This window comes from Papio anubis, chromosome 16 (assembly GCF_008728515.1).
Source record: "Papio anubis isolate 15944 chromosome 16, Panubis1.0, whole genome shotgun sequence".
NCBI lineage: Eukaryota > Metazoa > Chordata > Mammalia > Primates > Cercopithecidae > Papio > Papio anubis.
In genome coordinates, this window is record NC_044991.1 from 13514521 (window position 1) to 13540522 (window position 26002).

At 51.0% G+C, this 26002-nt stretch overlaps 1 protein-coding gene across 1 annotated transcript; it reads left to right on the forward strand.

Moving 5' to 3' along the window:
* The first annotated feature begins 3678 nt into the window (after positions 1 to 3678).
* Positions 3679 to 11068, forward strand: C1QTNF6 (C1q and TNF related 6). The gene is made up of 3 exons (XM_003905498.5): positions 3679 to 4604; positions 7312 to 7549; positions 10254 to 11068. The coding sequence occupies exons 1-3, from the start codon at positions 4554 to 4556 to the stop codon at positions 10799 to 10801; spliced, it is 837 nt and encodes a 278-aa protein (XP_003905547.2). The 5' UTR covers positions 3679 to 4553; the 3' UTR covers positions 10802 to 11068.
* Positions 11069 to 26002: the final 14934 nt, after the last annotated feature.

Genomic DNA, 26002 nt, shown 5'->3' on the forward strand with positions numbered 1-26002 from the left:
TATTTATATGTGTTGTGTGTGTGATGTTGATATATGAAAGGGCTCTGATTAATTGGCTTAAAAATAATAAGTACTTAAATATTTTGTCAGAAAAATAGAAACATTAATGCCTTTTGGTTCACATGACTTTAATAATCTTTGGGAAATAAAGACACTTTTAAAGATTATTGGTAAAATTAAAATATCTTCAAACTTTAGACATTTGGTCTAAATTAGGCAGGTCAGATATTAGGTTTGCTAAATGCTTCAAGGTCATAAACTGCATCATTGACTTTTGAAAATTGCCCAGCTTACCTGCTTTGGGGCCATTAGATTCTAGATAAGGCCTGGGGACTTGTCGAGTTAGCCATGCCCCCAGCTATGCTGGAAAGAGTCAGACCTTATCTGCACTTCTGCCCACTGTCCTAGGCTCCACACCTGGAACATAATTAAAACCACTTACTTACCAAGTTTTTCACCAAAAATAAAAGTTGCTAAGAGTTAACGTTGTAACGTATGTAATTGAGACTACTGGAAAAACAGTTTTATATGCAAGGTGTGTAAGGAAAGTAGAATATGCTTTTGGTAAGAAGATTATGAGAAAGTATGGGAATGTGGATTTTCTCCCCCTACTTTAGAGGGTCAAAGGATTGTTTCCAGTTAGGTTGGATAAAGCTTGAGCAAGTTGTGGAAGGTTTGTGAAAGATTAATCTTGTAAAAGAAATTCTGTGTGAACCTATTGGCTTAAATTAAAGGGATATTATTCAGTTTTTTCATAAATTAAATATGGAATAAAAGTATAACAAGGTTTTCTTAGAGCACTGGTGTACCCTTTAACAAGAAAATTGTAAAGAGCTATAAAAGGTTTATGAGAATCTTACCTCATGGTCAAACATTAAAATTGGATAGAGTTGTCTATAAGGCTTTATTATGAATTGGGTTTGACATTAATAGTACACAAATGCAAAGGTAAAATTTGGCTTTCTCTCTTGAACAAGTTTTTCATGTAATATTGAAAAATAATTAAAGATTTTTGTTTGCCTTTTGAATAAGCTATAGAAAAAAGAAAGGAAACAAAAGAGACAGTTTTTTTTGGAAAGCAAAGTCTTCCCTTTATCAGTGAGTAAAGGTTTTTGCCTTTAAAAATATCTTTGAGTTATCATTTTGGCCAAATAAATGGCTTATGGTGACCTGGGATGCTATTTTGTAGTATCAAATGTTTTAAATTTTTGATATTTGACAAACTTTCCAAAATCACATTCTAAGTTATGTCTTTTTCTAACCTGATTAGTCCTTTAGATACTAGGTCCCCTAAAGTCCAAAAATGACATATTTGGCTTATTTGGTACATTAAAATAATACAGGAAGCATTGTCAAATATGAAATTCTGTTTGGCTTTCTTTGGGCTGTGTTTATATAAATATGTTATTGGTATGTGTTCCAAAATTATGGGAAACTCCTATAATTCTGATATGAACATTATCAATACTAATGTTCATTATCAATAATAATTATAATTGTTATGCTAAGTTATTATGTGCCACAGAGGTATCCAAATTTCCTAGTCAATGATATTAATTGTTTAACCATGGCTGCCCTAAGCCTTTTTGTCATCCATAGACAATTGTTGTCTTGTTTTTATTCTCTTCAAAAGGTGGTTTATAATTAGCCTTAGAACTTTAATGAGTACTCTTAAATGCAGAGAGAAAGAAAACAGCATCCAAGGCTCTCCTGGAAAACTAACACGTATCTATCAAGCAAAACAGGAATTAATTGCATAGACTGAACTAATAAAAGACTGAAATAATCTTTTATGACATTTTGCTTAAAATGTTGTTGATCTTTCTGTTTTGTTTTTCAGAGTCAAGCAACCCCCACTTCTTGAGCTATTTACAGCTTTTAACAATTGAGTAAAGTATGCTCCTATAAGGATTATAAAACAAAGTTTTGTCCAAAAACAAAATTTGGAATATATTTTTTTCTCTCTACCTGATTTCTCCAGAATTTGGAAACTATTTGTCAGTGTTCTTAACTTATGGCAATATAGTTATTTGCATAAGTGCAGTAAGAACCTGTTTTTCCTTCTTTCTTCTTTTTTTTTTTTGGTAACAGGACATAATTGGAGAAACTGGTTATTTAACAAGGGTTTGACTGGAATGGCATGCTTTCAAATGTAAACAGACTTCTTTAAGGAATTAAAGTTGACTAAGAGAGCCAATAAAAGCCCCTTGGAAAAACTGGTTTCGTACCTTGTGTCCCTGTATGGCGTTCCTGACCTGTGGTAAGTAAAGAATGTAACTTTCTGACAGGCCCAGGAGCCCCAAGTTATCTTGGGACCTCAAGAGGAGAGGAATTTATCTAACTTATACAGGTACTTGCAGGCATAGGTAAATCCATGGCTGGGCTCAAAGCTTTAAAACATCTAATCTAAGATACCTTATGAAACAGAGCCAATTTTAAAAGGAGCCTATATGGCAAATAATTATATTTGCTGCATTTTATGCAAATAATGAAGCCAAGTATAATGAGACTAAAGCTTATTTTGCAAATAAATTGGTCCTACGATGATTTTTTTTTTTTAAATGGGAGATTGGAGAGAGAAAAACAATGTTTCAAAAAATATGGTACACCTGTCATTAGATTCTAGTCTTATCCATTGTTTTTGAGTTTTTTTCTGCAATTTAGATTGACCTTCCTCCTTTCTGTGAACCAAACAGTTACCTCTTGAGTGTTTCTCATCAGAAACAAGAGGGATGGATAACATAAAAATCTGGAGCAGTATCTAATTCTGGGCATGTATTGCAATCATCTACCAACTCCATATCAACTCGTCTAGCAATTCCTGTGACTAAGAATGCCTAACCTCCTAGAAATGCAGCCCAGTAGGTCTCAGCCTCATTTTACCCAGTAAGTCAATACTAATTGGCATTCTTGCCCAGTTTATGGAAAACCTTCTTATTTGGTTTACTTGGGAAAATTTTACTTATTTTACTTTGCTGTTGTAGAATATATTGCTATTATACTCTTTGTGTAAGAATGCAAGATAAGCTTACTCAATGCTTTCTTAAATTGAACACATAATAATCTTCCAGATATCACCTTTTGTTAGGACTCAGAGTTATGAATAACTCTGAACATACCAACATTTTCTTACTGAGTTCCTCTTTGCACCAAACACAAGAGACTGTAATAGTTAGGCAGGAATATTATCGCCCCTATTCAGCCTGAAGAAGTTACAGAAGATGGATCTTCGTCTCTCTATAACCCTTAAGATTAAGGGTTCCCTCGTAAAAGAGAGTAGGGAAGTATGTCAGAGGTGTTGGAAATAGGGCAACCCCATCTTGAATAGGGACTCGGTAAAATGAGGCTGAGACCTGCCAGGCTGCATTCCCAGGTCAGGCATTCTTAGTCACAGGAAGAGATAGGAAGTTGGCAGGACTGTTATCACAAGATACAGGTCATCAAGACCCTGCTGATAAACAGTATGTGGTAAACAAACCAGCCAAAACCTGCCAAATCTAAGATTGTAATGAAAGTGACATCTGGTCATCCTTATTGCTCGTTATATGTTAATTATAATGCATTAGCATGCTAAAAGACACTTCTACCAGCACCAAGACAGTTTACAAATACCATGGCAATGTCTGGAAATTATCCTATATGGTCTAAAAGTGGGAGGAACCCTCAGTTTCAGGAAATCCCCACCCCTTTCCTGGAAAACTCATGAATAATCCACCCCTTGTTTAGCATATGATCAAGAAATAACTATAAAAATGGCCAACTAGCAGTGCTTGGGGGTGCTCTGCCTATGGAGTAGCCATTCTTTTGTTGTTTTTTTTGCTTCTCTAATAAACTTGCTTTCACTTTGCTCTGTGGACTTGCCCCAAATTCTTTCTGGTGCAAGATCCAAGAATCGTCTCTTGGGTTCTGGATCAGGACCCCTCTCTGGTAACAGTTGCATGATACCTGAGGAGGTCAGCCTGGTCATTCCCCCAACAAACATGGGTTAAGCCCTCCCATGTGCCTGGCACAAAGGGGGCTGAGGACTGCAGTTCTGGAACACCTAGGCTCTGAGAGGCGATGTGACTGTGGTAGCAGGGCCAGGATTCTAGCCTGTGGCTGGAGGGCCAACACCTGCACCTTCTCTGCTACCCACCCTGCCTCTATGACTCAGAGCAATTGAGCACTTTAGCTCAGGTTGGACTCAGGGCTGCCTCCCCCTTCCTGAGCAACCTAGGGGCTCCTCTGCCCCATCCGTGTGTCCATTTCCCAATCATCAGGGAGCCTCACATTCCTCCCTGCTCTGACTTTCTAGGCCTTTGAATCAAACAAGACCCCATTGGATCACCAAAGAGTTAAGCAAAGGAAATCTCTGCCTCCCTTTATCTCCGCAGAACCCAGAGGCTGAAGGGGAGGGAGCAGGGAGGAGGGGAAGTGGGAAGCGGCTCTGCCCGCTCCCTCCGCCCTCCCTCCGCCCTCTCTCCCTCCATCCCCTCCTCTCTCCCTCCTCTGCTGGGCCTGGGGGTCTGGGCCAGCAACTAGTATTGCAGACATGGGCCAAGGAGCCAGAGGCCATGCAGTGGCTCAGGGTCCGTGATTCGCCTGGGGAGGCCACAGGACACAGGGTGAGTGACCAGAGGCTCCTCAGCTTGGGGACTGGGGTCAGAGCCTGGAATTCCTCTCCTCCCTCCTTGCTTCCTGGAAGCATCTCGGGCCCTGCTCTCTCCCTCTGACTGGGACAGCCTCTGCAGGCTCTCCCCTCCACATTTCCTCCTGCCTCTGGCTGAGGGCTGCGCTCCACTGCTCCCGGCTTGTGCCCGCCCCTGCCCGGGCACACACAAACTCAGCTCTGCACGGCCTGCCTGGACCGAGAAAAGTTGCCCTGCCGCTCCCACCCCAAAGAGGTCCCAGCTCCCCAGTGGAAGCAGCAAGGACCCCAAAAGTCCTCCCTATGACTTGGTCCCCACACTTGGTTCCTGCCTGGCACCCACCCCCAGAGCTAGTTTGTGATCCTAGCTGCGGTTATGATTCCTCGTTAACGGCTTCCTGATTCCTGCTCCCAGGCCACGGTTCTGTGTCTCACAGCCTTTGACTCCCATCTGGCTGGGGCCAATAGGAAACAGAAATGCTCCCAAACCATGCCAGTCCTCTGGGAGAAGTTCTCCTTCCCATCCCATGCAGGCATAGGGAAGAAGTCAAAGCACACTTTTTTTTTTTTTTTTTTTTAAGTCTTTTATAAGGCAGGCACTTTCTCTGCATTGAAATCCTTCCAAATTACCTGGGAGGGAGAGAGAGGTGTCATCTCCTTGTAAGTATCAAGGAGCAGGAAGCCCAGAGAAGTTCAGCCACTAGTCCTAGGTCACACAGCTTGCAAACTATTCTGGGTCTCAGATTTGACTCTAAGACCTCAGCTTTTCTCATGATGTCATATCTATGGCTGGGAAAAAGAAGGAAATTTTGGGATTTCCAAAACCACTGGGATTTGTCATTTATAAGTAAAAGCTGAGGATGACAGTCTCAGACAGGGAGGATGTTGACCTCTGAGGATTTGATCTCCTTATTGAGCAGAACCAGGAACCCAGCCAGGCTGGGCAGACAGGAGCTTGGGAAGAGTCACCTCCAGGAAGAGGGAGGTGGCTCTGGAGATTCCCTGCCCACACCCCTTCTCCTGCTGCTACCACCCAGCTCTGGGGGTGGGGGACAGGGCTCCTGCCGCTTTATTTATTTTTAATTTTAATTTTTGAAAAATAGAGACAAGGTCTCATTTTGTTGCCCAGACTGGTCTCGAACTCCGGGTCTCAAGTGATCCTCTCTCCGTGGCCTCACAAAGTGCTGGGACTGCAAGAGTAAGTCATTGCACCTGGCCATCCTGCCCCTTTAAAACTCTGCCCTCACCTCAGTGCTCAGCTGAGATAGGGTGGCATTTTAAAAAGTAATAATTGTACCTTGTCTACATGTATTAACCACAAAAAAAATATTTTTGAATTCTACTAAATGTTAAAGGAGAACAAAAAGGAAATAAACAAAGAAACGCCAGAAGTGTAAAAACCAGTCTGGTTTCAAAAGCAGAGTTTCTGATCCTGTGATAACTCGGGGCCAGCCCCCAGAAGCTGCACCACCTCAAAGGTCTTTGCCCGGCTTCCTGCCCACCCAACCCAGGCCTGTCTCTAGCGCCTGCTGTCCAGGCTACTTCCTGCCTCTCTCCTGGAACCCTGGACCCCTTCCTGGACAAGGCCGGAGACAGAGATCCTCACCAACACTTACACTTTTCTGATCCTTTAGAATTTTTCATACCTCCTCGTCCTACCCCTTAATTCCAATCTACCACCTTGGCATCTGATTGGCAGGTCTACGATGATTGACACAGCCATCTTCCAATGAATTAACTCTCTCTCCAGAACCCTCCCTGCAGGGCTTCTGGATAAGGTTGGGTTTCATAGGTCGTTGACTGCACACAGGTGCTGAGCAGGGAGGTGGGCTAGCGCCAGCCCTTGCCAATCTGCACACCCTCAGCATCACGTCCTTCCAAAGGGGACTCTTACCATGTCGAATTTGTCCGAGGGGCACCTTCTTTACTTTGCACAAAGGCACTCTAAAGACTAGCAATGAGCTGCAGTCAAGGAGCTTTCTCTCGATTGCTCAGCAATGCAATGACGCCATCGCCGTGCACCACCCCACATGCTCTCATGGATATTGCTTTCTGTCTGCTAGGATCAATGAACTCTCCTATCTCTTTTTGCAGAACTATGGTGTTCTCATGCCAAAACGTGGGCTCAGCCATCCATCCCCTCTCCTGACAACAAGCCTACAGAATCCTCCACGTTTGTCCCCAGTGTTCACTAACTTCTGTCCTCCTGCCCGAGGGGCATGTGTTTGCTGGCGATAGTGGAGTCGGTGGCAAGAAAATGCCAGAGGGAGGTGCGTGGGCGGGAAAGCATTTGATGGTCTCCTGGGTTGCCACCTATGGCGAGCTGGGACATCTTCTCACCTGCCCAGGCAAAGCTTTCCTGGGATCCCTGTCTGCTCTCGGCTGTGGCTGTTTTCAGAGGGGCTTCCTTCTCAGGCCTGCGTGTAGCGGAAGCCTCCATGGACGGGGTGCTGGGAGACTCAGCATCCAGGCCCTCCCCTGCTGCTGTCTCCTCCCGATCTTGGGGAACAGCTGCTCTGTGGAGTTCTCAATCTTCTTGTCTGATAGATGGGGACGATAACTTTCCCTCTGGAGTTAGGTCAGGAGTGCTCTGGCTGGGGGAGGCAGCACCCGCCCACCCCAGGCATCGGCACATAGTAGATGTTGAGTGAAATATAGTTCCTGTCCCTCCTTCCTTGTTCCAGGTCACCATGGGGACAGCCGCCCTGGGTCCCCTCTGGGCAGTGCTCCTGCTCTTTCTCCTGATGTGTGAGGTCCCTAAGGTGGAGCTCACCTTTGACAGAGCTGTGGCCAGCGGCTGCCAACGGTGCTGTGACTCTGAGGACCCCCTGGATCCTGCCCATGTGTCCTCAGCCTCTTCCTCCAGCCTCCCGCACGCCCTGCCTGAGATCAGACCCTATATTAACATCACCATCCTGAAGGGTAAGTGCCCTCCCATGGGGCCTGGTAGTGGGCAGGGAGGGCCAGGGAGCTGAGGTGGAGGGAGTAGAGGGCAGGACAGAAACCTATCCAGACTCCTCTTTCATCCTGAGTTACTGAGCCCCAGTGTGAGCCAGGACTTCCAAACACTGACGACAGAGTGTGAAACCAGGCCAAGATGCCTCCCGCCTGAGCGCCTGTTCTCGGTGGGGAGACGGGGCATGAGCAAGAGACACATCACCTAAGTTAGTGGAGCGGAATGTTCGATGGTGATCAGTGCTCTGGGAAACGAAAAGGAGCTTCAGAAGTGTGGGTCTGGGCTGCAGGCTGCATATTGAATGGGGTGGTCAGTGGAGGACCCATGGAGCACAGGCTTCTAAGAGGTGGCGGAGGAGCCTCCTGGCAAAGGGCACAGCTGGTGCAGTGGCCCTGGGGCAGGGCTGGGAGATGCACCAGGCTCAGATCACATGGGGTGCTGTCACCACTGGCCACCGTAGGGACTTGGGCTCTGCTGAGTGGAGTGGGAACAGGGGCAGGTTTGAGTGGGAGAGGGACTTGATCCCACACAGGTTTCAAATGGATCCCTCTAATGTCATGTGGAGAGCAGCCAGTGGGGGCCAAGGGTCGGAGCAGGCAGCCCTGTGGGGTCTGTCCAGGTGAGGGCCGTCCAAGTGAGGGCCATCCAGGTGAGGGCCATTCAAGTGAGGGCCTCTCCAGGCGAGGGCTGTCTAGGTGAGGGCCGTCCAAGTGAGGGCTGTGCAGGTGAGGGCCATCTAGGTGAGGGCCGTCCAGGCGAGATCCTGTCCAGGTGAGGGCCGTCCAGGTGAAGGGTGTCCAGGTGAAGGGCGTTCAGGTGATGGGCATCCAGGTGAAGGGCATCCAGGTGAGGGCTGTCCAGGTGAGGGCCATCTAGGTGAGGGCCGCCCAGGTGAAGGGCGTCCAGGTGATGGGCGTCCAGGTGAGGGCCGTCCAGGTGAGGGCCGGCTACCCGCTCTCTTAATTGGACGTAGAGGGACTCACTTCCCTTCCAGGCTGTGGGGGCTGACAGCTGTGGTCAGGCCTTGACATTCTTAGCTTCGGTCTCTGCCTGCAACAGCCCGTGAGTTCAATATTTTCTTATTCCTCCCACTTTGCAGAAGGGGAAAGTCAGTCTCTTAGGGCCACACAGCTGTCAGGGACGGAGCCAGATTTGTTCCTGAGCTCTCCCCGGGGACACTCCACTGCATAGCCAGTGGTCACCTGGCACCTGTCCTGCCCTTGTTCTGATTTCGTGGGGAGGACATTGCTCTTCCTCATAGCCCCCTCCCCACCCAGCCTCCCCAGGGCCGACTTCGCTCTCTGCATGAGGTTGGAGAGGTGCCTGGCTGCTGATGGTCCCTCCTCATTGCCCTCCCCAAACCCGGGGTCACTGCTCCTGTGCCCAGCTCAGCAGCCTGCTGGGAGCTGGGTAGGCTGCCGTGGCTGAAGGACCCTGGGCTGGCTTTGGGAGTCCTGGGTCCCAACCTCACCTCTTCCGCTCCCTTGCCCAGTGAGTCAGGCTGGTTTCTCCCCTACCCTGAGCTTGCTGCCTTATTTGTAAAAAGAAGATAGCCCCTTCCTCCTGTCCACCCTCCACTCCTTCCTTCCCTTGGGCTGGGGCACAGCAAGCTTTCTGCAAACACTCTGGGGCTGTGCAGGTGAGGATGCGGCTCTCCAGCGAGGCGGTGGAGCCAGACCTCTGCAGAGCTGTGGACTTGCCCTGACCCCCTCTCTGGGCTTCTGCCTCAAGGGCTTGTGCCCTCTTTTCTGCCCCCTTCCCCAGCTGTGGAAAACACAGGGACTTCTAACCCATGCAAGGGTGTGGTTGCTGGTGTGACTCCAGGCACTGTGACAGGTGGCAGGGAGCTATGTGACGTCGTGTCCTTCTAGGCGTGGGTGGTCGCCTGCTTTTCTTATGTTCAAAGTCAGCCTGGACTAAGGGCTGGGCAGGGCTGTGCCTGCCTGGGGGCCATTGTAGATGCTGCCAGACCTCAGAGCAGGTCGGGATGGACCAGCCATGCTGGGTGAACTGTCCTGCCTCTTATTTGCAGAGTTTGCAAAGTGCTTTCCCACAGGACATTTTGTTGAGAGCTCACAAACACCCCTGAGGTGGACATCATCCTCTTTAAAATATAGACCAGAAAACCCAGACCGCAGCCGTGGAGTGCCCCAGGTCACATGGGGCAGGACTGCCAACCAAGGGCTTCCTGGCTCCTAACCTGGGCTTTTCCTCCAGGTGGGCAAAGGTATTTTCTTGGCTTCTTCCCTGGGTCAGAAACCCAAAGTACTTTCCAGCACACCGCACATCCCTGCCAGCCTGGACTGCGCTGGGGTCCTGGGGTGGGGGCCTGGGTCTGGCCTCCCAGAGACAACAGCCGGACCCTCCCTGCTGGGTGAGGGGAAGCCAAGTCACCCTGGGGACAGACCATGTTTTAAGTCCTGCCTCTTCTGCTCCTGCACTCTGTGGCCCGGGGTGAGTCACCTAACCTCTCTGTGAAGTGAAGACGGTCATGACATTTTCTTTAGGCAGGCGTTTGGGGAGGCAATGTCTGGCATACAGTAGGTGCTAAATAAATGCTGCCTTCTTCTCTGGGCCAGGACAGGGGCAGCGCCTTCACAGATGAGTGTGGGCACCTCCTTGGAGCAGGCTCAGATGTCCACCCTGACTTGTCCCTTTTTATCCCCACAGGTGACAAAGGGGACCCAGGTGCAATGGGCCTACCAGGGCACATGGGCAGGGAGGGTCCCCAAGGGGAGCCTGGCCCACAGGGCAGCAAGGGTGACAAGGGGGAGATGGGCAGCCCCAGTGCCCCGTGCCAGAAGCGCTTCTTCGCCTTCTCAGTGGGCCGCAAGACGGCCCTGCACAGCGGCGAGGACTTCCAGACGCTGCTCTTCGAAAGGGTCTTTGTGAACCTCGATGGGTGCTTTGACATGGCGGCCGGCCACTTTGCTGCTCCCCTGCGCGGCATCTACTTCTTCAGCCTGAATGTGCACAGCTGGAACTACAAGGAGACGTACGTGCACATCATGCACAACCAGAAGGAGGCCGTCATCCTGTACGCGCAGCCCAGCGAGCGCAGCATCATGCAGAGCCAGAGCGTGATGCTGGACCTGGCCTACGGGGACCGCGTCTGGGTGCGGCTCTTCAAGCGCCAGCGCGAGAACGCCATCTACAGCAATGACTTCGACACCTACATCACCTTCAGCGGCCACCTCATCAAGGCTGAGGACGACTGAGGCCCTCTGGGCCATCCTTCCGGCCAGAGAGCCCAGGTGCTGGTCCCATCCCCTGCAGGGCTGTTTTCATTGCTGTGAAGCAGGAAGGCCAGGGAGGTCCCCTGGGCCTGGCATTCTGGGGAGACCCTGCTTCTTTCTTGGCTGCCATCGTTCCTCCCAGCCTATTTCTGCTCCTCTCTTCTCTCTTGGACCTATTTTAAGACACTTTCTAACCTAAATATTCTAGAACTTTCCCAGCCTCGTAGCCTAGCACTTCTCAAACTTGGATATGCATGCGAATTACCCGGGGTTCATGTTAAATGCAGATTCTGACTCAGCAGGTCTGAGTGGGTCCAGAATTCTAACAAGTTCCTGGGTGATGCTGATGGGGTCGGTCTATGAACCACACTGGAGCAACCAGGTTCTAGAACTTTCTCAATATTCTAGTACTTTCTGAACATTCTGGAATCCACACATTCTAGAATTCTCCCAACCTTTTTTTTTTTTTTTTTTTTTTTTTTTTTTTTTGAGGCAGAGTCTCACTCTGTTGCCCAGGCTAGAGTGCAGTGGTGCGATCTCAGTTCACTGCAACCTCTGCCTCCCAGGTTCAAGCTGATTCTTCTTCCTCAGCCTCCCTAGTAGCTGGGATTATAGGCGCCTGCTACCACGCCTGGCTAATTTTTGTATTTTTAGTAGAGACGGGTTTCACCATATTGGTCAGGCTGGTCTTGAACTCCTGACCTCAGGTGATCCACCCGAAAAAAAAACATTCTTTTTTTTTTTTTTTTTTGAGACAGAGTCTGGCTCTGTCGCCCAGGCTGGAGTGCAGTGGCCGGATCTCAGCTCACTGCAAGCTCCGCCTCCCGGGTCTACGCCATTCTCCTGCCTCAGCCTCCCGAGTAGCTGGGACTACAGGCGCCCGCCACCTCACCCGGCTAGTTTTTTGTATTTTTTTTTTTTTTTAGTAGAGACGGGGTTTCACCGTATTAGCCAGGCTGGTCTCGATCTCCTGACCTTGTGATCCGCCCGTCTCGGCCTCCCAAAGTGCTGGGATTACAGGCTTGAGCCACCGCGCCCGGCCTCTTCCAACATTCTTAAATTCTCTCATCCCTCCAGGGCTCCCCATGCTGTGTTCTCTTTGCCTCTTCCCCCTCTTCTCTTGCTCAGGCCTGCACCACTGCAGTCACCGTTCATTTATTCATTCATTAAACACTGAGCACGCACTCTGTGCCGGGTCCCAGGAAGGGTGAGGGAGTCAGACACAGGCCCTGCCCCTGCCCTCAGTGACCAGCCAGTCCAGCCCAGGCGGGGAGAGATGCGTACATAGGTTTTAAAGCAGACCCAGAGCTCACGAGACCCTGTGTTCTGGGTGTTCAGGTGCTGCTGGTCCTCCACTACCCACTGCTCCCCAAGGCTGGTGGGATGGGGTCCCAGTGGTGGGATGGTATCCCCTTTCCTTTCCTCATCCACCTGCCCAATGCCCATCGTTAAAGCAAACCCCAGGGGGCCTTGGACAGGTCAAGGGTTCTGTGAGGAGAGGACCCAGGAGTGTGGGGGCATTTGTGGGATGAAGGGGTCCCCGAGGAATGGAGCCCACACCCATAGCTCTCCCCACAGCTGATACGGCAGCCTGCGAAAACTGCCCTCCTCACTGGGATCCCCTTCCTGCCTCCTCCCAGGGCTCTGCCAGGGCCTTGCTCAAACCCCCACACCAAAGGCATCTGAAGCTCAGTTTCCCCAGGGCCTCCAGCTGCCCTCAGACACTGATGTCTGTCCCCAGGTGCTGTCTGCCCCTCACTGGCCCAGTGCCCCGATTCTCCAGGCTTTATCAAGGTGCTAAGGCCCCAGTGGGCAGCTCCTCATCTCAGAGCCCTCCTCCGGCCTGGTGCTGCCTTTACAAACAACTGCGGGAGAAGGGCCAGGGCGGAAGCCCCAGGCTTTAGAGCCCTCAGCAGGTCTGGGCAGCTGAAGCAGGCAATTTTCTAGTCACTGGGAGAGGCAGAGCCAAAGGAGGGATCTCGGGCCTTCCATTTCTTCTTCTTCCAGGGTGGGGTGGCCTGGTGTCCCCCTAGCCTTGCAAACCCAGGTGGCCTGCCCTTCTCCCCAGAGGGAGGCGGCCTCCGCCCATTGGTGCTCATGCAGACTCTGGGGCCGAGGTGCCCTGGGGGGTGATCTCTGGTGCTTACAGCCAAGGGAGCCATGGCTCCATGGCCAGATGACGGAAACAGGGTCTGACCAAGTGCCAGGAAGACCTGTGCTATAAACCACCCTGCCTGATCCTGCCCGGCCTGACCCCGCCCTGCCCTGCCATCCAGCATGATTAAAGAATGCTGTCTCCTCTTGGCGATTCAGACTGGTTCTTTCTGCTCACAAAGAAGCGAGCCCCCGGGTCACTCACGCAGCCGGCGCACCTTGGAGCTAGTGGCACCAGCATAGAGTCAGCCGTGTCACTCTCTGGTTGTGACCTTGGGCAAGTCCCCACATCTCTGCGCCTCGGTTTCCTGTCTGTAAAATGGGGATGATGGTAATCTACCTCATGCGGTGGACATAAGGATCAGATGCCAGGTTGCCTGACGAGTACACGTTCATGCTCAGCATCTATCAAGCCCCTACTGTGTGGTGCAGAGCTGAGCACCTGTGCTGTTTATGCTCCAGTGAGGCACACACAAGCCCCCCTACCTCCCGCCCCAGGGACCCTGTCACATGTTTTGAGTTTAATTAAAAGAACTGTTGGATCTTCTCTGCAGGAAAACACACACTACTACATTGTATAGTGGAACATCTTGATGGGGTCTGCTTTTTTTTTTTTTTTTTTGAGACGGAGTCTCGCTCTCACCCAGGCTGGAGTGCAGTGGTGCAATCTCGGCTCACTGCAACCTCTACCTCCTGGGTTCAAGTGATTCTCTTGCCTCAGCCTCCCAAGTAGCTGGGATTACAGGCACCCGCCACCACGCCTGGCTAATTTTTGTATTTTTAGTAGAGATGGGGTTTCACCATATTGGCCAGGCTGATCTTGAACTCCTGACCTTGTAATCTGCCCGCCTCAGCCTCACAAAGTGTTGGGATTACAGGCGTGAGCCACTGCGCCCGGCCTAGCTTTCTAATATGTTGTCAAGTTTGGACTCTCTAGACTAACCTGGTGGCTACTCACATAAATATATTTAAAGTGACCCACGCTGATTTCCCGACAGACTTGACGGGGCATCCCGCCCTCCTGTGTGTTGTCCCTGGTGCATTGCTTGGCTTTTGGGCACCAGGTGGAAGAAGTGTGCTATCAAGAACCGACCATCTGCACCTACGCCGGGATTCAGCCCAGCCCAGCAGCCCACCTTATAGGGCCAGACAGGTCTCCGTTTCCTCGGAGGTCCCCGACACTGAAGGGAGGCTTCCCGCTGCACCTCAGTGTCATACAGCTCTTGCCAAAGAGGCTCCTCCCATGTCAGAGGCTACCCAAGGGAGCGATCTCACAGCATGTCTCTTGGCAGGCTCTATTTGTACATAGTCGGCCTTACCAGCATCCCAGCTCCGGCCCTCGGGACAAAGACCGCCCAGAGTGCCAGCCAGGAGCCTTTTGTCATGTATAGCACCAGGATGAGCCATTTGCTGATCGCTGAGGCAGCAAAGCTTTGAAGCTTCTTGCCAAGTGCTTGCAGGAGGATTGAAGTTTGTCCTTTGTAAACTGAAGCCAAGTTCCCCAGACAGTTCCAGGCCACATTAGTTCAGGGAACAGAGGCTGGCTGTCTCTCTGTCATCCCATCTGATCCACTGCACACGTTCCTCCACCCAGGGCTCAGATGTGGCCTCTGGACTGTCTAGGCCAGGTTTTTTTGCACTAGGTCCAGGTTTCTGACTCAATGGCATGGCCCGGATGGGTGCTAAGAGCCACTAGATCTTTGTGATAAGCTTCTCCCAACAGGCACATTCTTGGCGGGGGTTGGGCAAAGGTCCTGGGAAACTGGAGGCCCCCAATCCTGCTGCCAGGTCTGTGGGGCACAGCATCCCCCAGGAGATCTGCCATGCTTAGTACTGGTAACCTCAGCAAGCTGGCTGAATGCCCGTGTAACCACCTCTGGGCAATCGCTTTCAGTTACGTATTTTGAAAATGTTTTCCACCTGAAACGTTAGGCAATGAGGAAGGGGAAGGAGAGGGGGGTCAAGAGTGGAAGCAGCCTTGGGAAATGAAAAATACCCCTGACAAGAAGTGTACCTGAGACAGGGCGACCTCATGCCCACTTTGCCATCATTTTGTTGAGTGACCTGGGACAAATACAGGGAAGACTGAGGGGAAAAGGGTGATGAGATGGGAAGATTGAGGGGAAAAGGGTGATTAGATGGGAACCTGAGTTAAAATCAGGGGCAGAGCTGGTGCAGGGATTTTAGCTTGACCATGTCCCTGGTGACCTGCTGTCTGGATAGGTGGGCTGGATCCATTTCACGGGCTAGGTTAGGTTGTGTCTGAAAGTGTTCAGCCTTCCTGGGAAGATTTGCACTGGAGCTCCTCTGCCACATGGGAGTGTGGGGAAGGGAGTAGAGAATTCTGATGTGGTGATCTGGGAAGGCTTCTTAGTGGAGGGGATATCTGGGAAAGGCCTTGGAGGATGAATAGGAGTTTCAAAGGCACTTGACACGGGGGAAGGAGCCACTGAGAGGAAAGGGTTGCAGGTGGACCAATGTAGTCTATGCTCTGGGCAGTGGGAGAGACCAGTAGGTTAGATAAATGTCTGGAAAGGAGGCAAGGAGAGCAGAATGGGGTTTGAGACAGGAAAGGCATGGAATGTCAGGCTAAGTCTAGGGCTGACCTCTTAGGTGCTGGGGCGTCTTTAAGAGGCAGATCACTCTGCAGCCAGGTGGAGCATAGGCTGCAGAAGGTGAAGCTGGAGGCAGTGAGGAGGCCTGTGCCGTGGTCCAGGGGATGATATAGAACGCCTAGAAACTGGGTGAATCATGAGGTCATCCTGGACGGGGAAGCATGTCCCCAATTGACTTTGAAGCTGGTGAGAGATTCAACAGCAGAGAGGAGGGAGGAGGGCAGCCGGGGAGGCGGAGGGGAGGGGGAGGGCGGGTCCAGCTTGGATTAAGGGTCTACCAGGGTGTTTCTTCTACAAGGCTTTTGTTAGACAGCGGGAAGTCAGCAGGCCGGGGTGCCAGGAGGTGGGCTCCTGTGGCAGCTCTGCTCAGGAGAGTCCCTTGTTTGGCTGGAGGACTGGAGGGTGCTGGGTAAATCATTTAGCCTTTTGGGGCCCCCATATTGTCCTTATCCGTAACATCAGATGCAAAAGCCCTTCTCTCTTACCCCACTGAGGACTTCCGGATATCCAAGGCTGCAGGGGCATGGCTATTTTCAGAACCCCAAACCAGGACCCATGGAGAAGTGGCAGTGGGGCAGAAAACATGAAGTTAGCAGCGGTTGTCCCAGAGAATACTAAGTGCACGGGACAGGGCTGGGGAAGCCTGAGAGAGGTGGTGAGTGCTCAGACGCTGGCGAGTATGGAATCTGGAGCCAGGCTGCGGGTTCTGATTCCAGTACACCCTTTCCTCAGACCAGCTCCTGGCTCGGGGCGCACGACATTTTTCCTATAATATGACCTGGGCTTGTCACTTCCTCGCTGTGAGTCTTGGCTTTGTTCCGACAGAGGACTGAGGGTGACAATGTATCTGGGTATTAGCAGTGTCTGGCACACAGCCGCGCTCAAACGGCATGGGTTTGATGAGTGACCTCTCTGAGCATCCTGGGAAAGGTGCGGAGGGAAGTGAGAAGCAACACTCCTTGGCCAGGGAGGAGGCCGTGCAGCCCCCTCTCCTCTCCCCGCCTCCACCTCCACTTGGCAGGCCCATCACAGTAGCCACATACTGCCACGTGTGCGTCTGGAGGAAAGGAGAAACACAGGCAGAAACTTAACATGACCAGAAACAGATGTCAAGAACATTATGGGTGAGGCCAGCGGGTGGCCGCGGGAGCCAGAGAGGAAGGAGGGATTTCCAGGACACGAGTCAAGAGTGCGCGGGGCTAAGCTGGCCTGGCTTTGGAGCAGCTGGCCTTCAGACCCAGGAGGACAGGAGGCGGTGGTGGCCAGCACCTGGGGGCTGGGGTCATAGCGCACAGTCAGGTGGGCTGTGGAGTTGCAGCCTGGAGGTGGTGGCATTGGCGGCAGAAGTAGGGTTGCTTCGGGGGAGGAAGGGGTCATTGGAGAGGGCCTGCTGCAGGCACGTGGAGGAAAGAGGGGACCCTCTGCAGGTCAGCAGTAGGGTGGGAGGGTGCGGCAGTTCCTGCAGGTGGCTGGCTGCTCTTCACTGCTGGTGGGAAGGAATGGATGCCACACATGCAGATGTATACAAAACAGGCTGTGCTTTATTTCTCTGAGTAAATTTCACTCCCATTAGGCATTTCCATGGGCTGAAGTCAAAGAAATGTGATTTTGGCCAGCTGGGATTCCTCCCCACCCCCCGACATTTCCCTGCGGCTGCATCTAAGTGCCCCTCCCTGCCAGTAGGGAGGAGCTGGGGCACTCCATGTCCACGTATCCTCTGCTGAGTTTGGCAATGTCCTGTCTGCTCTGGGCTCTGGGTCCCACTCCCATACCTGCTGAATCATGCTCACTCCCACAGTGCCCCCCCGGGTCCTCATCCCTCTTGGGACACCTGGGTGCTGCCTGTACACAAATTCCTTGCCTCTCTGAGGGCTGTCTCACCTAGCCCCATCTGCCCAGATACACCCTGGGGCCATTTTTTCCCTGGGGTCTCAGGCACCTTCCTAGGGTTCTGCCCAGGAAGAGAAGAATGGCCCCTCTGAAGCTCAGATGTCCCAGACCTGTTGGGGTCAGCCTGGGGAGGAAGGGACAGGATCACTTTGGCCAGGAATCCCAACTCTAACTCATTTCTTGTTTCCCCTCTGCACCGCCCCACGCCGCCACCTGGGGGTGACGCTCCTTGAGTTCACCTGAGCTCCTCTGAATGTCAGGAGAGGGCTCAAGGCAGCCTCTCCCAAAGTTTCTGGTGGGGCTCTCCTTGTTCTGAAACCTAAGAACCTGCAGAAGCCTCCCTTTCCTCCTCTGCTTTTTGCTACGTAGCCTCTGTATTTGTTAGGATGCTTTTGGGTGCAAGGTACACATATTCAACCCAAAGCAGCAAGAGAGAAAAGTAATCCTAATTCCCAAGTAGGGAAGCTCAGGGTCTGTCAATTCAGCAGCTCAGCAGCTCACTAAGGACCTGGGTCTGTCCCATATCTCCACTCTTAGCACAACAGCTTTGCCCTTAGGCCAGTGATATATGATCTGGCTCTGTGTCCCCATCCAAATCTCATCTTGAATTGTAATCCAAATTGCAATTCCCACATGTTGGGGAAGGGACCTGGTGAGAGGCGATTAGATCATGAAGGCGGTTACCCTCATGCTGTTCTCGTGATAGTGAGTGAGTTCTCACGAGGTCTTATGAGTGTATAAGGGGCTCTTCCCCCTTCACTCTGCACTTCGCTCTCCTGCCAGCATGTGAAGAAGGTGCCTTGCTTCCCCTTTGCCTTCCACCATGAGTGTAAGTTTCCTGAGGCCTCCCCAGCCATGTGGAACTGTGAGTCAATTAAACCTCTTTCCTTTCTAAATTACCCAGCCTCAGGCAGTTCTTCACAGCAGTGTGAGAACGAACTAATACAGCCAGCTTCCTTTAGGGCCACAGGATGGCTGTCCCAAGATGGTGGCCATGAGATTTCTCTTCTGGGTCCAGGTGTCACCCACCAGGTCCCAATCTGTTCTGCCAGTGTGCAGTCAATCACTGTGACTTGGGTTTTGCAAAAGAGAAAAGATTGATTCACAAGGCTGCCAAGCAAGGAGGTGGGAGAACAGCATTCAAATCTACCTCCCCAAAGATAAGGTTTAAGGATATGAACGGGTTAGAGAAGTGGGTGGTCTAAGGTGTGGGGACAGGTGATTGGCAGTGGGGAAGAATGAAGTAACTGGTTTGTTCTGTACAAGCATAGTTGGGGTTCATGGCATTTCGTAGGACACATACAGAAAATGGATGCATTAGCCTGATCTGTGGGTGGAGCTTTTGGTCCTCCAATATCAAATGGCCATCTCTTGGGCACATATACGGCCCAGCTGAAGGGTCTCAACCAGTTTCAGCTGGTCCAATTCCTGAAAAACAACCAAAGCCACCATTACCATGGTGACCTATGAATGTTACCTCTAAAGTAGCCAGTGAAAGTTAAGTTTCAGCATTCAGTGGCAAGGCTTTCAGCTCCCTTGGCCTTCAGCTTCATGGAAAAAAGGGTTCAGCGACGAACCCTTCCATTTCATGGATATGGCAAGGGTGAGTGAAACAGAATCAGAGATTCTTCTGTCCAGAAGCCTCTCCTCGCTTCTCATTGGCCAGAGCTGGTCACATGACTGTACTTAACCCAACCTTGGGGAAGCAAGATTTACCCCTGAACCCTGAGGGGATAGCTAGAGCCCCAGGCAAGATCAGAGTCCCACCCACAGTTTGGGGTGGGGTGGGGAGAAGCTGTCGAGAGTCCGGTTGGTTCACATTTTGTAAAAGCTCTCTGGCCACATTGTCAGATGCGGGTACTTGATTCAGCCAGGGTGTCTTGGTTCCAGGAAAGCTTCCCAGATGTGAGAGGCAGCTGGATCCCTGAGCATCTCCTGGTTATAGTGTTTAGCAATAGTTGGCTCTGCTCGTGAGGCTTCAAGTTCTTGGGGCAGCAAGGCTACAGCAGCCAGTGTTACCACCTCTGGGACCCCTCCCCAACCCCCCTTTGGCAGCTTAGTGTGTGGTTAAGGCTGAGGCTGCTGGAGGCACTGCCTGGGTTCAAATCTGAGTAAATTAGGGAAGGTCATTGAAACTTTCTGTGTCTCAGTTTTGTCACCTGTAAAATGGGGATGATATTAACACTATCTACCCCAAAGGGCTGTTGTGAGGATTAAAGGAGTAAGTATATGCAAAATACTGGTACATAGGAGGTGCTCTATAAATGTTAAAAATTATTTTAAGGTAGACACTTTCTTGTATTTACTTTACAGAAGAAGAAACTGAAGTACAGAGAAACTGATTAATTTCCTTCCTTCACGTGTCATTTGTTTACCCAATCAATAATTATGGATTGATTCCCATTCTATAGCCTTGGCCCTGTGCTAAGCACAGGGGACAGTGTGGTGAGCCAAAACCCCACACGGTCCCTGCCCTCATTCAGTTTCCAGTCTAATAGGGGAGACAGACATTACACAGTCACAGCAGAGCTTCAGCATGGGGTAACTGCTATCAAGAGAGAAGCAAATTTGGGAGGGAGAAGTGGTCAGGGAAGGCCTCTCTGAGGAAAAGGTGGTTCAGCTGAGACCCAAAGATGAGAGACACAGCACAGCTGGTAGTGGGGCCAATATAGGTCAAGGCCAGGAGGTAGGTGGCTGCTCAGCCCCTCCCAGGAACTGAAAGAAGGACCCAGAGGCCGGAAGGAGCCAGGTTTTGCAGGACCTGGGATATTGGATCTTGTCCAGTGGGCCACACTGGAAGGAAGGAATGGTTCCTGGGAAAGAGGGGAAGCTCATCCAGGACCTGAGCTATGACTTCTCAGAGGATGGCTGGAGGATGGGACACACCCTCAAACTCTTTGGGTGGTTCTCAAGACAGGGCAGGACTCCTTACAGGAGTCTATGAGGAGCCTTGTGTCCTCAGCCCCACAGCCAATGGTGGCTGGAGCCAGCCTGCACCAGAGCCAACTGCGTGCATGTCTTCCCAGTCGCAGGTTCAGAGACATCACAATGCTAGCTTGAAATGGGTTATGGTGCAATTTACCAATTTGCCAATTTCTAGTTAAAGCATTGAAGAATTCTTACATGTTGCAATTTGCCAATTTCTAGTTAAAGCTTTTAAAAATTTGCCAATTTGCCAATTCTTACATGTGGCAATTTGCCAATTTCTAGTTAAAGCATTTAAAAATTCTTACAAAACAAGGCCTTTATTAGAAATGCGGCTTGGGTGGGGACTGGGCCCAGTGAAGGAGGCACTTTGGGTGTGGCCCCAGGCTCACAAGATCTCCTCTTCTCCAGGGAACCCTCACCACTGCCCACCCCCAAAACCTCAGCCCCTTACCCCACCTCGGGCCCATCTCTCTACCTCATTCTGGCTCCTATTGGGTGGTTGATAGCTCCAATGGAGGCCCTAACCCTAGCGGGGCCAGCTTGAGTCCTGCTCTGCAGATTTGGGAAGCAGAACCACAGCTGGGAGCTGATGGAGCTCAGTGCATTAGGAGGTGCAGCCAGGGATCCCAAGCACAGCGAGTGCCAAGGTCCTGGGGCTACCCTGGCTTTTCCTTCCTGCAGGTTTGGTTGGGGCTCTAGCCCCTTGCCTCCATCCCCATGTTTTTTGTTTTTTGTTTTTTTTTAACTTTACCTTTAGCTAATAGAAGTTGAGTTCTCTTGCTCACAACCAAGGAGCCTCAACTGAGGTGCCAAAGGTCCCAGAAATGCAAACCACCTACTTGAGAGGGAGCATTAAAGCAGTGACAGGTCATTTCAATTCTGACAATGTTAACCGAGCGTCTGTTCCAGGAGCTCTGGGGATCTATACATAGCTCAAACAGGTCAGATCCCCTTGTGGGTTCTCAATCCAGGGCAAGGTTCTGACCTGCAGTAGAACGAGGGAAACAAAGTGTATTGAGGCTATAAAAGAGGTTTATATAAGACGCAAGAGTAGGGAGCTCAAAGGAGGAGCAACCAACTCTGACTATATGTGTTTGGGTCTTAAAGGCTGGGTAGGAGTTTTCTAGGAGGAAGGGTGAAGAAGAGGATTGTGAGCAGCATTCTATTTTGTACAATCGCATCTATAAATCCCATAAATACTTTTTGGGAATAAGTCAAGCAGTCTGTTCTCACGTGGAGCTTACAGTCTAGCGTGGGCAAAGGCATGCATTGGGAATCGTGTGGCACATTTCAGGGAGTTATAAATTGCCTCGCATATTCAGGAAGCATTCCGTAGTTTTTATCCTTCCTCCAGCTCTGCCTGGCTCCCTCCCTCCTTCCTTCAGATTTTCCCATTACCTTCTTGTGAGGTCCATCTACCCCGACTGCCTTGTTTAAAATTGTACTCCTGATTCTCTGTCTCCCATTTTTTCTTTTCTGATAGAGTTTGTCATCTTTTAACCTCCTGTGAAACTTACTAAGTCCTTATGTTTATTGTCTGTTTCTCACCCCACTCCCCACTAGACTGTAAGCGTCACAAGGGCAGGTATCTTTGTTTTGTTCACTGTTGTGTCCTAAGCATCTAGAAAAAGAGTTTGGCACATAGAGGCTCCTCAATAAACATTATTTGAACGAAAGAGCGTGAGGCCAAGCGTGATGACTCACACCTGTATTCCCAGCACATTGAGAGGCTGTGGCAGGTGGATCACCTGAGGTCAGGAGTTCGAGACCAGCCTGGCCAACATGGTGAAACCCTGTCTCTACTAAAAACACAAAAATTAGCCAGGCAGAGTGGCCGCACCTGTAGTCCCAGCTACTTGGGAGGCTGAGACAGGAGAATTGCTTGAACCTGGGAGGCAGAGGTTGCAGGGAGCTGAGATCGCACCACTGCACTCCAGCCTGGGCAACAGAGCGAGCCTCTGTCCCCAGCCCCCGCCCCCATAAAAGAGCGTGAGTCCTAGAATTTGGGAGGTAGTAAAATCTATCCTCATCCATAATATCAGAAGTTCCAAAGGCTGGCAGGATCATCCCACCACGTGCCCAGCTTCCAACCAGAGAAAGGCGCTCCCAGGATTTTGCAGGATTTCTTTGGATTTGCTGCGTGTTTATCTTTGAAATTGCTTCATCTCTTTGGAGATCAGCAGTAAAGTCCTAAAGGCAGCAGGAATCTGTGTGTGGAGACAATGAGGAAAGGAACTGGGGGAAGTGTGTGGCCCGTGCAGTGAGGCTGGGAGGCCATGAGCCACGTCAAGCAGTGACCTCGTGGTGGAGGACCCCAAATGTGGCACCCTTGGGACTGAGACGTGGCCAGAAGGGGCAAGTCAACACTCATGGTGCCTCCACAGAGAGGGATGGAGGCTTGGGTTCTAGACTCTCCACCCCCAAGTGGCCAAGCTTGTCATTCCCCCAGCCTCTGGGTGGTGCTGCTTCCCCTGTGGCAGACACGCATCTCTCCACGGCTGGGGGCAGTGGGGACAGTGCAGAGTCTGCCCCCACTGCTGGCCTCGAGTGTCCATCCCTGTCTATGAGGAGCTGTTGCTCTTCTCAGCTGCTCTCCTGTTAGGTCTTGGGACTGATATCTTCTGTGATGTCAGCTGGTAAAACACAGCCCATCTCCTCTGCAAAACAGGTAGCTCATTTCACCCCCAACCTTGGCAAACACCAAACTTCCTGCAGCTGCTTTGGTTTTCTTCAGGGCCTTTCTGCTGTGCTCTGGTCTTCCTGAAAGAGTCTTGTTATTCTGTCCATCCATATCCACTGTCTGTCCATCCATCTGTCTGTCCGTTCATCTGTTCATCCATCCATCCACCCATCCATCCATCCATCCATCCATCCATCCATCCATCCATCCATCCTTGTCCCCCATCATTCCTTCTCTCCCTCCATCATTCCCTCCATGATCTCCCATTCATCCTTCTTCTGTTCATCCATCAGTCCATTTTCCATTCATCCATTAACCACCCTTCCATCCACATCACAATGACTAAGCACCTCCTATGCTCCAGGCACATACCAGGCAGCATAAAGAAATACAGAATGAATGGGACTCAGTTCCTGCCCTTGGGGAGCACCCACTTTAGTTGGGGAGAGAAGGAAAGCCTCTTGACAGGTAACTAGCCCCATTAGAAAGCAAGGGTAAAGACCTAGGAGGCATCACAGAGGATGTGAACCGGGGGCCTGAAGGATGATGAGTCTGCAGGATAAGAAGGCAAAGGAAGGATGCCACATGCAGGGCAGGGAGGGGGCAAACCCTGGGGGGAGAGGGAGGTGTGCAAGTCATTCTGCATTCTGTGTGGCCAGAGGAGTGGATGCAAAGGGGGATCTTCAAGATGGGGTGTGGGCCTCCAGTTAGGAAGGGCCTTGAAGCCAGACTCAGGATGCTTGGATAGGGTCCTGAGGGCAGTGGGGAGCCCCTGAAGAATTGTGTGCAAGAACTGCTCTGTCTGCAGAGTGAAGGACGACATGGCTGGGTCCTGTTAACAAATATGAACCCCTCTGTAAACAGAACCCCTCTGTAAGCAAGAACCCCTCTGTAAACAAGAACCCCTCTGTAAGCAAGAACAGAACCCCTGTGTAAGCAAGAACTCCTCTGTAAACAGAACCCTTATGTAAACAAGAACCCCTCTGTAGGCAAGAACCCCTCTGTAAGCAAGAACCCCTCTGTAAGCAAGAACAGAACCCCTGTGTAAGCAAGAACCCCTCTGAAAACAAGAACCCTTCTGTAAACAGAACCCCTCTGTAAACAGGATCCCTCTGTAAACAGGATCCCTCTGTAAACAGAACCCTTCTGTAAACAGAACCCCTCTGTAAGCAAGAACTCCTCTATAAGCGGCGCCCCTCTGGCCTTGCGCATGGAGGGAAGGAGAAGGAGCTGGCGAAATATTAGGCTCTGGCGATAACTGTTGTTCCCCACCTGCCTTCAACCACTTAGTCTGTGCCTTGGCTCCTGCAGCTCCCTCTGTCTCGGGCCCTTTCTCTTGACCCATCACTGCCTATGGAACAGTCATCCCCATCCTCCCAGAGAAGAGGAAGAACCCAGCCTTCCTCAGGTGCCTCCTGCACGCCAGGAACTGTGGGTGTTGGCTTCTCTGTGTGCACAATCTCATGCCATCCCCATGAACCTAAGAGATGGGGAATGAGTAGTCCCATGTTTCAGATGCACAAGCAGAGGCTCACAGAGGTAAAGGAACTTATCCAAGATCACACAGCTAGGAAGTGGCCAAGGTGGGATGGGGACCCAGCCCTCACTGCCTTTGCACAATGACTCACTGCCCACAGCACCGATGCCACATCCTCTGGAGCCTCCCCTATGGCTCCAGCCAAGCCAGGCTCTATTTTTGGGTTTGTGTTTTTGTGTTTTGTCATTTACTGGCGTTTCAAACTGGGAATGCTCTATGCCTCTCGTACTCATTATGACCACATTTTCTAAAGACAAAATTGCACAGACAGCCTGAAAAAGTATTTTTTCTGTCTCGTTACTTTCTTTAATAAAGTCTTAGCCAGATTAGAATCAAATCACATGTATTTACTCTTCTCACGTGATACGAGGACTGTTCTGAAAGTTCAGGCCAAGGGTCACCACATCGACACGATTTCCTTAGTTATAATCATTTGCATATTTGTCCTACCTCCATACCAAGAGAAGGTACCCTGAGTTAGAGTTCAAATCCCACGCATCCTTGTCATTCCCACAGTGCCCAGAATGGTGCTGCCGGCAGGTGCTCAGTAAATCCTTACTGAACTCATGCAAGGGGGACAGACACCGCCTCAGCCCAACACCAGGACTGCCCTCCCTCGCTCCCACATCCCTTCCCTTCCTCCCTTCCTTCCCATCTTTCAACAAACGCAGTTTGAATGCATTTGTCACACCAAGCTTTAGGCTCAGAGAAGCTGTGGGACTCCATGCACTTCACCTGTGGTCTTGAGGCACCACAGTCCAGCCAGGAAGACAGGCACCAGGCAAATCCTCCCACCTATGCCCAGTCCATTAGGAATACAAGCACCTGCTCCAGTGATGGTCAGAGCAGGGCAGCGTCCGCTTTAGATGCATGGGGTGCTGGGAAGGCTGCCCTGAGAAAGTGACCGCAGGCTGAGGCCTGGGACGAGAGAACGTGGGCAGGGGCCCGAGGCAGGGAAGAGCTTGGAAACTTCCAGGAACTGCCAGGCAGCCAGGAGCAGTGGGGCAAGGGAGAGAAGAAGCCAGAGAGGCCGCAGGGCTGGGCTTTCCATGGCGAGGAGGAATGGATACTGCATAAACGCAGCAGGAAGTGTTGGGGGGGTGTCTGATTTTCATTTTATAAGGGCAGTCGCTGGGGCAGAGGTCATGGGACTTAGGGAGGGACTCAGGGGGCAGAGGGATGGCGGGACAAGACTGAGGGTGCTGGCTGGGGCTGGGGGGTAGAGGACTGTGAGTGCTTTGTACTTGGAGGCAGTCAGAGCTGGTCTGGTTAGGGGTGCCATTACCCAGGGCCAAGGAAAGGGATGCAGGAGGGGCAGAGGGTGGGCCAGAGTGTGTCCTGGGAACCCTAAACATGGAGGCCAGGAGAAGGAGGTGCTC